Here is a 16,362-nt window from a genome sequence, read left to right as displayed (position 1 = left end):
TGATGGAGTCACTAAGCTGTCAGTTAGATAATAAAACAAGATGAAATATTGCAGGGAATATGGAAACATAATGAGCAATCAGATGAACATGAGTGTTCAGTTTTCATGTGGAATTTCAGTAAAAACATTGAGGATGTAAAAAGGCTGGGGAGATGCATATTCATATGGACAGCACTTATTTTCATTACCTTAAATCAAGGTATACATTTTATCATTATGTCTTTAAAACGCCATGGCAAAGTGTTGCCAAAGAAATGATCTGACCTTACTTAAAACGAGAGCATTCAAACCACTGACCTTAAAACATCAAAGCAAACTTTCTCGGTTCAAGTAAAATGGACTTGTCTTTGGTTGCACATTATCTACGGTGTACTCAAGAAAGCTGAGAAATAAAAGACGTCTACATGAACTTATCTTTAGGGTTAGGTTCTGGGTTAGTGTTAGTTATTACCAAGTAGTTTTACATTCTATATGTACTTACAGTAACTACATAAAGAGCAAGCAGTAAAATAAAGAGATACTCTTGGAATTTTCCTCTGTGTGTCCCGATTGCTCCTGTTGCCCCCTTCCTGTTCGCAGGAGTGATGAGATAGTTAGTAGATTGTGTTCACTCAATGGCTGGCTGTCTGGGTGGTGTCCGCAAAATAATATAGAATTCATAGACCATTAGAAAAGTTTTTGGGGCAGACCTGACCTGTTGAAAAGAGATGGTATTCATCCCTCCTGGGATGGTGCTGCTCTTCTCTCTAGTAATTTGGCTCATAGTCTTAGATATAAAACATGACAATCTGGGCCTCAGGTCAGGAAGCAGACAGACTGGCTTAACCGACCGTCTGCTAGCGGACTCACATCACCAAGGTCAGATAAATACCTTGTGGGCGGCAGTGGCTCAGCGGTTGATGTAGGTTGTCTACAGACCGAAAGGTTGGTGGTTCAATCCCCGGTTCCACCTGACCAAGTGTCGAGGTGTCCATGAGCAAGACACCTGACCCCAGCTGCTCCCGACGAGCTGGATGGCGCCTTGCATGGCTGACTCCGCCGTCGGTGTGTGAATGGGTTAATGTGAGGCAATATGTAAAGCGCTTTGGTGGCCATTGGGTCTGTGAAAGCGCTAAACAGTCCATTTACCATTTTTACCATAAATCCCATCACATAGAGACTCTTTCACCTAGATATCATCATATATGTGTCTGTGTCTGTTCCCCGAATTAGGAAATACTAAAAAATTCCAAACCCATCTAAGGGTAAAAATTGAATTAATGTTCAACAAATAAAAAACAGATATAATACAAATGACCAAATGATAAAACTCGGGTTGCTGAATATTCGATCTCTCACATCAAAAGCACTTATTGTTAATGATATTATTACAGATTATAACCTAGATGTGCTGTGTTTGACAGAAACCTGACTATTACATTCATTTAAATGAGTCCACCCCACAAGATTACGGTTATAAACATGAACCTCGTCTGAAAGGCAAAGGGGGAGGTGTAGCTGTAATTTATAGAAATATTTTCAGAATTACTAAGAAGTCTAGTTTCAAATATATTAAGCACCAACACTTCAAAATAATTATATCTAGTGTAAACGATAAATCATGTTTGAGATTTGTGCTGGCTACTGTACACAGGCCACCAGGGCACCATACAGACTTTATCAAAGAATTTGCTGACTTTCTATCAGAGTTTGTACTGGCTGCAGATAAAGTACTAATTGTTGGTGATTGATGTCGATAACGAAAAAGATGCATTGGGATTGGCATTTAAAGACATTCTTAACTCTATTGGAGTTAGACAACACGTGTCAGGAAAAATGGAGCGCAACTGGAAGAAAACAAAACTAGAGGTACAATCTTATACAGATATGCTTATTAATAAACAAAGGTATTTATTTGAAATAGTGGCAAAACTAATGAAAAATAAAGCTTCAAGCTCAGACTTTTCCAAGCAGCACAGCAGTAATGACTTTACGAACTTCTTTACTTACAAGATTGATAATATCAGGGACAAAATTATAACTATGCAACCGTCTAATACAGTTTTGCATCAGGGAGTGCATTGTAATCTCCCTGACAAAAAATTGTATTCATTCATTGCTATAGGAGAGGAAGAATTGTCTAAATTCATTAAATCATCTAAATCAACAACTTGTAGACCCTATACCGACTAAGCTGCTGAAAGAGATGCTTCCAGATGTCATAGATCCTCTTCTTAATATCATTAAATCATCTTTGTCTCTAGGATACGTACCAAAAACCTTTAAGCTAGCTATGATTAAACCGCTTGTTAAAAAAACGCAACTTGATCCTACAGAATTAGTCAATTACAGGCCGATCTCTAATCTGCCATTTCTGTCAAAGATATTAGAAAAAGCAGTATCCTCACAACTGTGTTCCTTTCTTGAAAGAAATGATATCTGCGAGGATTTTCAGTCCGGATTTAGACCGTACCATAGTACCGAGACAGCTCTCGTTAGAGTCACAAATGATTTGCTCTTATCATCCGATCGTGGTTGTATCTCTCTATTAGTATTACTGGATCTTAGTGCTGCATTTGACACCATTGACCACAACATCCTTTTAAATAGACTCGAACATTATGTTGGCATTAGTGGAATTGCACTAGCATGGTTTAAATCATACTTATCTGACCGTTATCAGTTTGTAGCAGTAAATGAAGTCAAACAAAATCCATTTTGAAGTTCTAATTTTTTTTTAGAAAACCTGGTTTTCCGTTCTAGCAGAAAACCCTTAATGCGCTCCGGCCCGCTCATCCGCACAACAACACTGCCTGGGGCTGGAGAACGCAAACCTTGAAATATGTGCAGGCCTAGAAAAAATGTGGAAAAAAAGGTTATCTCTGCGCAAACTTAAAAAACACGAACCTGTGAAAACGCAGACGCCGTGCACATGCATATAAGGTGTTTAGTTTATAGGTATGCACGTTCGAATATATATCTGCGCAGGCGTGTAGTCTTTCTTTACAAATTGACCTCACCAAATTACTTGTCTGGCCTTAAAAATGTATAATACAGAATCATTTATCACTTCCGCGTAGCCACGTGAACTGGAATTAATTTGACATTTTTTATCTGTACAGAGGTAAAGGGAAGGGAGGCCTTCACAGGGGAGAGACTAGCTGACACTTCAGCACTGTGTTGTCGTCGTGTTCAGAGGCAGGTCCTTCATCAGATCTGGATACGGCGGATTGCCGTAAACCTCGGATAAACAGAGAGACTAATATTAGCGTAGACGTCATCCTTCTTATGATGTAACTGAGTACATCAGGATTTATAGGAAGTGTTCCTGGTTCCGGCTGATCTAAACTATGCAGCCTACATTGAGTTATAAAAGTTTATGTCTCACGTGTCTCCAAACGCTCTATCAGATCGTATAAGCAAATACACTTCCTAATGATCCTAACCTTTGTCTTCATACCTAAATCTCTGTTGGCCAGACAGTGATTTGTCTTTTCTAAATGATTAAACTATTGGTGTCCGGGACACTGTGAGCCCTGAGTCTGTAGTCTACTATAAAAGTTTTTCATAAATGTGTAAATGATAAATGAACACTGTTATAGTGAGAATTTTCGCTTTTTTTGTTTTGTTTATGCCACTGATATTTGCTGTTTAGTAAGTTGTAGGGGAGCAAAAAAGTGATTAGCATTACTGTAACAAGAATCTTAATGGTCCTAAATTTTGTTTCAATTTTCTTTATGCAAAAAAAATAACATCATGGTTGTTATTTGTTGTATTGCCTTTATTATGATGGTAGTAATAATATTAAAAGTATTATCATTATCATTTAAATGAATTCTATTTAACATTATCCAAAGAACAGAGGAAGATAGAATGAGTAAAATGGTTTAGGATTAAGTGAATACAGAACTTAAATGAATTTACGCCACATCATCATTACAATTTAAAATCATGTCAGTGTCTCAGTACGCGAGGATTCATGCTTGGCCCAAAAAGGTTTGATATTGAGGCTAGCACATAAGGAAGTTTTAAAAAGAAGGAAATATTAGCTCATCTGAAACCACCAATTAGTATTTAGCTTTTACTGGTGATTTCGGCTGAGCAAATATTTCCTTCTTTTTAAAACCTTGATGGGAGTTTTTTATTGCTTTTAAAAAGCAATCCAATCACAGAGCGATTTATCTTCATCTTCAGGCAATGTTACAACGCCTCCCGCCTATTGTTGGTAATTGGAGACTTCAATCAAGTTGTTGTCAGGGTCACGAAAATAGAGGGAACTGATGGGACCCACAGCGCCAGTCCTGTCAACTGGGCCCTCCTCTATTGTCACTCCACACGCCTGGAAACACAACACCAGAAAATCAGAGAATATATCACTATGAAAAAACAATCGTTCTACTTCAGTGTTTTGTCCTCTAAAACCAGGGATTAGCACCATTTAGAGCTGAACTGAGAAGGCCTTTTAAATTTCAGTTCAATTATTGACATTGAGTTGAAGTAGGAAACAGAATGCAGAAATAACGTTTGAATTAAAGTATGTAAAATTATAGTAGAATGAAATTCTAACAAGTTTATATATACTGTATGATAAGTTTTCTTTTTTTTCAGCATGAAAGACTCAAAGATGGAGGGCATTTTAGAAACAGTTCGGTTGACATTATTAATGTTTCAAATGTCAATTATAGAAATATGTATTTAAAAATATTGTATTTGATTTAATCATTAACGTTCACTTTATTGGACAGTTTGTTTTGCCCCTTGAATCTGATTGAGTTCGAAAACAAGGAAAGTTCATTCAGGAAATAAACACTGGTGTGTTGCTCGGAGATTTTGCTTTGGCTTCGTCTGGAAATATGTTTTGTCCGTAAAAATAGAATGATATTAATAAATTGAATAATGTTATAGTAATATTGTCGATATTGTGTCTAAAATGTAAGTTATTCAGTAGTAACTTCTTGTTTATAGAACTGCTGTATGAAAGCAATATCACACTCACAATCATGGTGTTGTACTAAATTTTACCATGCCTATAATTAGTATTAAAAACAATTATGAAGCATGGTGGAAGAACTCATCATTCTCAGACGCTCTGTGGTGCTGTATGACTAAATTAATATGAATAAAAACTCCAAATTAATAGTTATTCTTTTGTTTATTTAGCCAAACTAGTGTTGGACTAATGATTCTACTAGTCAATGTAATTGTCATTAATACCTTGAGATGGGCAGAAACAGTTGTCAGAGGGGTCTTGGTGATCAGGCACAAGTCAGCAGATCCTGGTGTTGGGCTTTTGGCTTTCGGCTCAAACTCCTTCCCAGCCTGATGCAGGTTGATCTTCTGCTCTCCAAAGCTCAAAGCTTTACGGTCACCCTGAAACACAGACGGTCTTGAAGTGATTGGTGAGAACACTTATACTTTGCTGCCACCATGTGGTATTGTTTCGCTGTGTGGTTTTTGTGTGAAGTTCTACCTTAAAAGTGGTGACCTCCATTCCCAAAACCTTGGAGTAAAAATGAGTGGTTTTGTTCATGTCCCGAACAGTGAGCACCAGGTGGTCCAGATGACTGATGTGAACTGGACAGGAACTTCTGAACCGGACTGATGACAGTCCACTGAGAACTGACTGGAATATAGAGTTAGAGTGTTGAAAATATTATTTGTGATGAATGTATTTGGCAGAATATCACAAAAAAAACATTTTTATATATTTATTTAGCATTACTGTATCTTAATGGTCCTGAAAGTATACATTTTAACAAGGACATCATGGTGGTTATTTGTTATACTGACTTTATTATGATAGTAAAAATAAAAGCATCATCATCACAAGAGGAAGTTCTGTTCTAAATATTCAATGGGTTTTATGCCAGCTATAGCAATTGTATGTTAATATGCTATTCCTAACTCAGCGAGTACGACAAGTGTGCTAAAGTCACCACAAAATTAAAATCTTATTTTTTTTTACTGAATGTTGCAGTGTTTATTATGAATGATTTATCATCCTTCCACATTATTATTATTATTTTTACATTTATATTCCATCATAATCAAAAACATTAACCTTCCCTCTATGGGATTACAAATTTAAGAGTCTATTTAAAATTTGCTGATCCTACATCCTGACATAACATCACATGCAAAACTAAGGTAAACTACAATGCATTGGGCATTCAAGGTGGCATCAGTTTACCGATTATATTTCTCGAGTTCACACCTATATGTAATCAGATAGAGTAAAGATTATGTGTATCTGGCGTGCTGTCCGAGGGGAGGGCTCTTTTTTGGCCCAAACCCAGATTATACACCTCTCCCTCGAAACAGCTGCTGTTCTCTTCATGACACACATCGATGAGCCAAAATGCATTATGACCATATTATCTTCCTAGTATGCTGTTGGTCCTGCGTGTGCTGCCAAAACAGCACCGACCCGCAGACGCCTGGACTCTACAAGAGCCCAGAGGGTGTCCTGTAGTTTCTGGCACCAAGACGTTTGCAGCAGATCCTTCAAGTCCTGTGAGTTGCGAGGTGGAGCCGTGGATCGAACTTGTTGGACCAGCACATCCCACTGACGCTCAACTGGATCGAGATCTGGGGGATTTGGAGGCCAGCGCGACACCTAGAACTCTTCACCATGTTCCTCAAACCATTCCTGATCAATGTGTGCAGTGTGTCAGGGTGCATTATCCTGCAGAAAGAGCCCCTTCCACCAGGCAACACATTGTCATGAAGGGTGTACCTGGTCTGCATCAATGTTTAGGAAGGTGGCACGTGTCAAATTTACGTCCACATGAATGACCGGACCCAGGGTTTCCCAGCAGAACATTGTCTAGACTAGAGCATCACACTCCCTCCACCCGAATCCTGGCCCTATCCCTTCCCCGGGTAAACAACGCACTCGTACACGGCTGTCCACGTGATGTAAAAGAAAATGGGACTAGTGACCTTCTTACACTTCTCCTAAGTCCAGTTCTGACACTCGCGTGCCCATTGTAGGAGCTTTTGACAGTGGACGGGTCATCATAGGCACTAAGATGCCCCATACGTAACAGAGTACAATGCCATAAGTCAAAGTTGCTCCGATATTTATTCCAGCCCATTTACAGCAGCACAAGTCAGATAAGTCAGAATCAAAATATTTCATCCAGTTCCTTCTGCTTGAATATCGGGATACATCATGCCGGCATTTGGCACAGTTGTTGTCTGTAGTAAACTAGACTACAAGAACAACCAATATAACAGTGGGTTCTGGAAGTAAAAATCCCATTTATTTTCTCCATAGGGGAATTGATTTTTAACAGCCCCCCTGCGATGAACCGCCCCCCCAACCCCGGAACGTGATTTAAACCGGAAAGCAATTTAAACCGAGGGGGACACCTCCCTGAAAGAGATTTCAACCACAAGTCCCCTGAGAATTATAAAAGCCCCCAAGTCATGTTTTAATAATTCATGACTTTTAATGCTAACTTGTAAGCCTGTAAAGTAGAGTTTCTCGACAGGGCGTTCGGAGAACATCGGGGGGCCACTGGAAGCAATATCTTCGAAAGGGGGGTGTTGATGTGTTCTTGGCAGGGGGGGGGGGGGGGGGGCAGCGTTTGTTTGAGGCATGTAATGGCAACAATTTGAGATGAAACTTGTAACTACTTGCCATAGATGCACCTAAAACTAGACGCAGAATTATTTTTTAAAGTCTTAATAAAAAAAATCTAAACTTGGGCTATTGTTGTTTACTTACAATATTTGTTCATTTAAAATGTAAATTTAGTGTTTAAATTATTATCGTAAAAAAAGTATCTGCTGACATTCGGACTGCCAACCAATCCGAAAACAGCCGCTGACTGTCTAACGGTAGGTTGTGCTGTCGAGGATCGCGCCTCATGAGGATAAATGGAAACAAATGAGCTCAGCTCACTCTAAGAAACTCAGTGAACATTAGGCAGTAAAAAATAATGTGGAATTTTTATATTCATAACAAATAATACAGTTAAGCAACATCACAAGATAAAGAGTGCTGAATACCATCACGATTGAAAATGTGACGGATTTCATATGACCAAGTAATTAATATTAAGTCACTTACATTTTAGACACAATATTGACTGTTTTTGTTCCATTTCAGCAACGAAAACAGTTCCGAACAAAGATCAGAGCAGAACCATAACGCAACTCTCCGGAACACATAACCGTGTTTTCATTACTGAATGATTCAGTGTTTTGAACAAATCGTTTGAATAAATGGCTCAATGACTCACTCATTAAGATGGTAATCTGCCGCCACCTACTGGTGGTTTAGTTTCGTGTTTAAAAGTATCATTCTTTCCAATATTTAATATTTGTATATTCAAAAAATATTTAAAACAATCTCATAACATTATTTAATGCAGTTGTAATTTTTCAGTGTAAGTTATTTTATTTGACTGGTAACAGCCACATAATGTCTTATTATTCAAATTTAATTTATTGATCAAATTTAAGAATTTAAAATGAAAGATTAAGTATATACTTAACGATTAGTGAAAATGCTCTTTATAATGGTTAAAATATCATAAATATGCAGATTTAAATATATCAAAGCTGACTGAACACTGATGAGAATATTGCTTAAGAATTATTATTAAATTTTTTCCTGGACAAGCAAATTTTTTACTTGGACAAACGAATGACAGATTTACTTGTTCTAAGGACAAGCTCATGAAAAGGCTTAATGTTGAGCTCTGATATTTTATAGGCGTTATAAAATATATTTTATGTGGTGAGCATGAGTATAGTTATACACATCAGCGCAGTCTATTCTGTAAAGTTAGTGATACGCAGTCAGGTTTTTTTGCACATTAATCTGAAAATAAATGTGGCACATCCAGTTTTTCTTATGCACACCCAGATACTCTTTTCTGGCTACGCTAGTGCTACTTACAAAAGAAAATAAAAATGTTGGACACAGCAACCGTTCCAAATGCGTTTGTCCTTTTATCAGTAGCGCGAGCGCGTGGATCAAGTGTGTCAGAAACAGACAGAATTACTGATTTGAATGGGTTCTATGCGCTTTTGACACAACATGTCGCGCCGTTTGCATCCAATGAGTAACCTGCCTGTTTGCACCAATGTGACTAGAATCAATGGTATATCATTTTCATAGCAATGATTTTACTTCAGTGTATCTGTCAGCTTTCTGTAGCACAGCTGCCGAACTTCCAGCGCAAATCAACATAGAGCAGCTAGTATTCATATAGCCTAGCCTATAACATCATATGCTTTTTCTTGTTTTCCGTTAGAAATGAATATGAAGTCTCCTTGTTTGCTGATTAGCTGCTGCTTGTGATGATAGTTTCAATGCCAAATTTATAAAGCATTTATTTAACACTCATTTAAATATTATAATTTTTTTGTTGCTTTTTTTGCTACTTGGCTATCAGTGCTACTGCTACCAGGACTAATTCGGATGCTGAGTTACTGCGTATCCTCACCGCGGCTGTTGTGAGCTCGGGCTCGAGTGGGCCTCGCCCGAAGAGCCTCCCAGAAGTCGGCTGGACGGATGGTTTCTGCGAAGGCGCCAGCAGGCCCCCTGCCACAAACCAGCGCCATTCTTCCCTGAGGTCCACGACGAACTCACTAAGGCGTGGCGTGCCCCGTACTCAGCACGCACGAGCACTTCCACTTTCGCTACGCTCTCATCCATTGACACCGCAGTGGAAAAGGGGTATGAGAAGCTCCCGCTTCTCGAAGAAGCCGTGGCCGCTCATCTCTACCCGCCCACTGCTGCTGGTTGGAGATCCAGAGCGGTTCACCCCTCAAAGCCCTGCTGTAACACCTCAGCCCTCGCTGGACGTGCTATTTCTGCATCCGGTCAGGCTTCATCAGCCCTGCACACAATGGCGGTGTTGAAGGTCTTCCAGGCCAAACTTCTCCAAACCATTGAGGAGTCTGGCCCGGACCCTGAGGCCTTTAGCGACCTTCACAGTGCCACAGACATAGCACTGCGTGCTACGAAGGCTACCGCTCAGGCTATCGGCAGAAGCATGGCTAACATTGTTGTACTCGAGCACCACCTCTGGCTAAACTTCACCGACATCAAGGAAGCGGACAGGACAGCTTTCCTCGACGCTCCTGTCTCAAGCACCGGTCTCATCGGTCCGGCGGTGAAGGGATTTTCTGAGAGGTACACCGAAGCGCAGAAGTCGTCCCAAGCTAGGCGACACTTCCTGCCAAAGCGCTCTAGCTCCGCTTCGAGTCGGCCCAAGACCACGCCACCTTCTCAGCCAGCAAAGCCAGCGCCGCTGTTCCCTCAGCCCCGCCCTGCGGCTGATACCCATCGCCACTCACAGCCAGCTAAGTGCTACCCGCAGCCTCGGCGGGCCCTGGTGTGTGAGTGGCGATGGGTATCAGTGGGTCGGGACCCAGCATTGTGGTGGACCCTAGGCCTCCGAAGACCTCCTAGCAACAGGGGAAAAAAGAGAGGGTTCGAGTTGAGTTGGGTTATGAACACTATAAAGCGAGTTTACTCACTCCAATTTGCTCGCAGACCCCCACGGTTTCAGGTGGTCGTCGAGACTTCGGTGAGAAGAAGCGTGGCTCACGTGCTTCGCACCGAAATACAAAATATACTAGCAAAAGGGGCGATAGAATTAGTCCCCCCCGCGCTGAGTCAGTCGGGGTTTTACAGATGCTACTTCCTTGTACCGAAAAAGGACGGCGGCATCAGGCCCATTTTAGACTTGAGACATCTGACGTTTGACCATGTGTGGCTCCTCAAAGGGTATCCAGGGACCTTCCTGAGAAGGTCTTGAATACTATCACTGAGGCTAGAGCGCCGTCTACGCCCTAAAGTGGTCAGTGTTCTCAGGCTGGTGCACAGCTGGACACTTCGAACCTCAGTCATGCAAGGTATCAGTGGTACTCTCCTTCCTGCAAGAGCTGCTGGATGCGGGTCGCTCCCCATCCACGCTCAAAGTGTACGTAGCCTACAATGCTCCTGTGGCTGGTGAATCACTGGGGAGAAACAACCTTGTCGTTCGTTTTCTCTAAGGAGCCAGGAGGATGAATCTCTCTAGGCCCCCTTCTATACCGGCCTGGGACCTGTCCACTGAAGGGTCCCCCATTCAAGCCGCTGCAGATCTTAAGCCACTTTCGCTGAAAACTGCTCACTTGCCGGCCCTGGCATTAGTAAAGCAAGTGGGAGATCTGCAGGCTCTCTCTCTCTGTGAGCCCTTCCTGCTTGGAGTTTGGGGTTGGTGACTCCAGAGTCACACTCAAACCGAGACATAGTTATGTTCCTAAAGTGCTCTCAACTCACATGATCATTATCAGCTCTTCCTCCCTTGGAGAACGATGGGGAGGCTAATTTGCTCTGCCCTGTCAGAGCTCTAAAGGTCTACTTGGAGCGTTCTGCTCCTTTTAGGCAATCAGAACAGCTCTTTCTTTGCTTCGGTGGTCGAACCAAAGGGTCTCTGGTCACGAAGTCAGGTTTGCCCCATAGGCACTAGAGCCCACTCTACTAGAGGCATGGCCTCTTCATGTGAGTGGTCTTCTAGTATACCAATCCAAGACATATGTGTGGCTGCCGGTTGGTCTTCGCCATCCACATTTGTGAGATTTTATAACATGGAGGTTCCTGGCCTGCAGGCTAAAGTCCTCTCTATATGATTTAGACCCGACGGTGTCCGGTCTTATCAGTCTGACATATTGAAGTTCATAAGCACATTAATCCCCTCATTATAAAACCAGACTAAGGTCCGGTTCCGTCACTTAAGAGAACGGTGGCATTTATCCTTTTTCAATTATATAGGCCTAGGCCTTTTGGTGAATAATAACAATAATAATATACACAAAAATATATATTATAAATAAAAAAAAATTATAACACTAGATTAAAAATAAGATTGTAATATAGATTAAAAGTTTTGGGTCCGTAATATCTTACACCGTGTCCTAACTACACGCGACGCGACGCCGCGACACGCGATAAAAGGTATCTTTTCCATGTTAATCAGAGTTTTTGTCCTAACCAGACGCGACGGCGATACGCGAAGTTTCTAATTTAGAAACGGTTCCTATTTCTGCGACGTCGCGGCTGACAGATCCGCCCACACAGAGATCTCATTGAATAAACTGATTGTCATATGAAGAAATTACACTGGTTATTATGAGTACACATTATTTATTTTTAGTTGAAAATAGGTCACTGTGCCACAAGCGATAATGGATAATTTACCTCAGATTTTGAAAGCATATAATATAGCGTTCAAACTGAATTCTATGCAAACATACAACTGTACTTCATAACAAAATTAGTCAATAAGTATATTTTGTTAATGTTTGATTTTTAATAATGTTATTTCTTGATTTGATTATGTCCTTACCCATTTCCAATGCGAGTGCGGGCCAGCAGTGCGCTTTCACAGAGAGACTCCGCCCACACGCTGTTCTGAATGGCTGTGATTTTTTGATTGACGTGTGCCGTCTCACAGTCGCGTCGCGTCTAGTGTGGACAGACACAGGCCCTGTCCCAAATGGCACACTCCGGACTTGTGGACTTCCTCAGAGTCCACACTTTGCTGACGTCATGTAGTGCAGACCTAAAGGGCCCTTGGCGCGAGTCCACGAGGGCGCATTGAGAGGTATTTTTGGGACAGACTCGATCGTCACGCCGGAAATAGGAAGACGGTCCGGTTGTTGTTTAAATATTATATTTCTACATTTATATATGACTCAGTAAAGCCCTGACATTCGGTTATATTTATTTAATGAATCATAATGCGATCGTAGCCTATTATTCAGCAAGCTATTTATGTTTATAAAATATAAATATATATTTATATTTATGTTTGAGATATCAACCACTGGTTGATGACCATAATGTTTGTATAAACTGTAGGTAATAACTGGTAAAATGTACACATAGGTCATAAAAACCATAATGATATTTACACTTAAATATTTTTTTCTCATCCATGTTAACGTGAGCGAAAGCTCCTCCCATTCGTTGTCTGATTGGCCTTTCGCAAATTCGCAAGGATTCCTGGGTAGTTAAAGTGCGTGAAGCCTGCATCTATGCGGGCTTCGCGGAAGACCGCTTCAAGGGCACAAAGGGGGCGCTGCTGAGCACACTTCAGAGAGTTAAAGTGATGAATGGGACGGCCTACGGACTCGTAGACTCAGCGAGCACGCGCAATTTAAGTCCACGAGACCGAAAGTCCACATCAAGTGCGCCATTTGGGACAGGGCCACACTTGCTGTCGCTGGAATTTTATCGCGTCGCGTGTAGTTAGGACACGGTGTTACGGCGGTGATCCACTTGTCCGTGCAACACTTCTGTCGCGCTGCACTTCACTATATTCCTATGGGTGACGTCAAGCGACTTTGACGCGCTCGCAAAGCATTCCGGGAAGGCGGCGCTTCATTTGAAAAAATGCCGCGCGTCAAAAAGCTGGCCGATGCCCATCTTTATGCAAATGAATTCCGTTGAACGCGAGGCGTCTATCCAATAGAAGCACGCACATGGAGACGGAGGGAAGTCTCTCGCGGGTCCTTTGTTTTTGACTGGCCGCTGGCTCAAAACCACGCCCATAGCGGTAAACTAGAAGAACGCCCATCAACGTTCACATGTGGGGAGGCGTTGCGACACCACACGACATTCGTGTCGGACAAGTGGATCAGTACCGTTTACACCGTGTCCTAACTACACGCGACGCGACGCCGCGACACGCGATAAAAGGTATCTTTTCCATGTTAATCAGAGTTTTTGTCCTAACCAGACGCGACGGTGACACGCGAAGTTTCTAATTTAGAAACGGATCCTATTTCTGCGACGTCGCGGCTGACAGATCCGCCCACACAGACGGGATGGATATGAATTTCCCTATGAACAAGATTGAATAAACTGACTGTCAGAAATTACACTGGTTATGGGTACACATTATTTATTTTTAGTTAAAAATAGGTCACTGTGCCACAAGCGATAATGTATAATTTACTACGTTCAAACTGAATTCTATGCAAACATACAACTGTACTTCATAACAAAATTTGTCAATGAGTATATTTAGTTAATGTTTTGATTTTTAATAATGTTATTTCTTGATTTGATTATGTCCTTACCCATTTCCAATGCGAGTGCGTTCCAGCAGTGCGCTTTCACAGAGAGACTCCGCCCACACGCTGTTCTGAATGGCTGTGATTTTTGATTGACGTGTGGCGTCTCACAGTCGCGTCGCGTCTAGTGTGGACAGACACACTTGCTGTCGCTGGAATTTTATAGCGTCGCGTGTAGTTAGGACACGGTGTTATGCTCACCACTGCATTTATTTGGTCAAAAATATAGTAAGAACTGTATATTCATTTCAAAGAACTGTTTTATTTGAATATATTTTAACATGTATTTTTCCCCTGTTACTCCAGTCTTCAGTGTCACATGGTCCTTCAGAACTTTTGCTAATATGCTGCTCAAGAAACATTTATCTGAAAATGGTTGCTGCTTATTGAAATGAGGAATTTTGAAATGAGGAATATGTGGAAGTATTTTTATTTTATTTTATCAGGATGTTTTGATGAACGAAGATTGCAATTGAAATTGAAAGCAAATATTGAAATGAGGAATATGTGGAAGTATTTTTATTTTATTTTATCAGGATGTTTTGATGAACGAAGATTGCAATTGAAATTGAAAGCAAAAATGGAAATGTGTATTATTTTACATTAAATATTTTGCACATTTACAAAGCAGGACAGAGATACCATCATAAGGCCAAAAAAGCAAGATTTGAAATGGAATGGACTCATCACTTAAAGATGTAAATAAGCATGGGGATTCAACATATTTAACAGGACATCTTTTAAAACTAAGCGATAACACTCCATGTATGTAACCCTTGAATAAGCACACTTGGCAATATATATATTTATTGATTCACAATATAATTTGCGATTTGATAAACAATCCGATTTACAACTTGTCTTAAATAATTTTTATTTTTATAATTGGAGTGAGTCTGAATCCGTGAAGATGAAAAACAAACAATAATTTTATATGCCAAGGTCGTTGCCCAAATAAAATGTTCCAGGAAGTGAAATTAAACCAAGGTTTAACTCATGAATATTAATAAAACACACAGGTATTTAGTAACCTTCGTACAGTGAAGGTAACTAAAAGGTTACTCGCATTTAATTTAATATTCATGACTGAGACAAGACTTTCACATAAAGTCCAGAAATGTCCAACCAACGTCAGCCTTTGAGCCAATCAGTTGAACCAACACTTTGAGACGTCACACTCCGTAATGAATATTTATGAGCCAAGCCTTCATCATAGTATATACAGGATTCAAATTCACTTTCAGGAAACTTACATTTTTAATTTAATAAAACATTGTTAATCAGAAAGTAAGTAATAGCTTAGTCTCGTGTAATTTAATTTAATAGTTTCCATGCGCTACTTTCCATTCCAGCTTTCTAAAAGAAACTAGGAAGTAATTATCAAATTAAAAAGAGAGATTTTGTTACCTTGCCGTGGGTCGAGTAAGAACGCAGAAAAGTACTGCAAACGCGTAGAGCCATTTTAACAGTGGAAAGTCAAATGAGCCTGACGATATCACCTGTACCTGTCCGGAATCACAAAAGCATAGAAGCAAGTCCAAACTGGGGAACGAGAAGCGCTAGACACCCTGCCGTAATCACTCTATTACACACGCCATCCAATGCAACATAGTAGCATATCAATCAAATAAACAATGCGGTGCAGATGTCTAAATAAATAATAGTTACATATATTTGAACGATGTATTTTCAATTCAAAATCTGTTAAAGTTTCTCATTGTCTTTACTACGTTATCATCCTGCTACTGAAGTAGCACGTTGTCCCATGGTCCCTATTACTTTTCTCAGCGCTCTTCAGGAAGGGCCAATCTCGTCTTGTGCTTTCAAACAGTAGTCACGTGTGTTCTGTCAAATAGATGTAAAAGCACCCGTCACAGCTACAAATAAGATTTTATAATGACAATAATTTTTATTTATTATTTCTGAAGACTTTAGTCCCAAAACAGTCTTAATTTGTAACAGGCTGTTGACAACTAATTTATCATAAAATACCACAGGAACATTAATTTGCATGATCTAGACACAATACATCGGTTTGTTTCTTTGAATCAAAGCAAATATAATTGCAAAATAGAAAAACACCATAATCTTCAATAGCAGTGTTCATCGCCTGGTTTACTGAAGAAGAAAAAAAGAAAAAGACTTGACAACTGCTATATTTCCATCAAGACTGTCTTGGGGATTTGGCATACATAGAGCAATGTCAAATCTGAACTGAAAACATGGTCTGGAAAAGCAGTACAAGGACCACATAAATATTGTCTGATGAAGAAATATCACATCAATAGATCCACAGTA

General features: G+C 40.4%; 2 protein-coding genes across 3 annotated transcripts in view; one reads left to right on the top strand and one right to left on the bottom strand.

Moving 5' to 3' along the window:
• znf711 (zinc finger protein 711) overlaps window positions 1–16,362 on the top strand; it is a 555,809-nt gene that overhangs the window by 496,123 nt on the left and 43,324 nt on the right. The gene's annotated exons all lie outside the window — the stretch shown is intronic.
• On the bottom strand, window positions 3,719–15,855 carry glod5 (glyoxalase domain containing 5). Its single transcript, XM_079629999.1, has 4 exons — window positions 15,472–15,855; window positions 5,450–5,602; window positions 5,194–5,349; window positions 3,719–4,318 (listed from the first exon to the last, which is right to left on the bottom strand). Exons 1-4 carry the CDS (start codon window positions 15,523–15,525, stop codon window positions 4,196–4,198), a joined length of 486 nt encoding a protein of 161 aa, XP_079486125.1. The 5' UTR covers window positions 15,526–15,855; the 3' UTR covers window positions 3,719–4,195.

Source organism: Phoxinus phoxinus, assembly GCF_949152265.1.
Source record: "Phoxinus phoxinus genome assembly, chromosome: 12".
Lineage (NCBI taxonomy): Eukaryota > Metazoa > Chordata > Actinopteri > Cypriniformes > Leuciscidae > Phoxinus > Phoxinus phoxinus.
The sequence above is the reverse complement of the archived record's forward strand: the minus strand, read 5'-3'. Positions and strand labels throughout refer to the sequence as shown.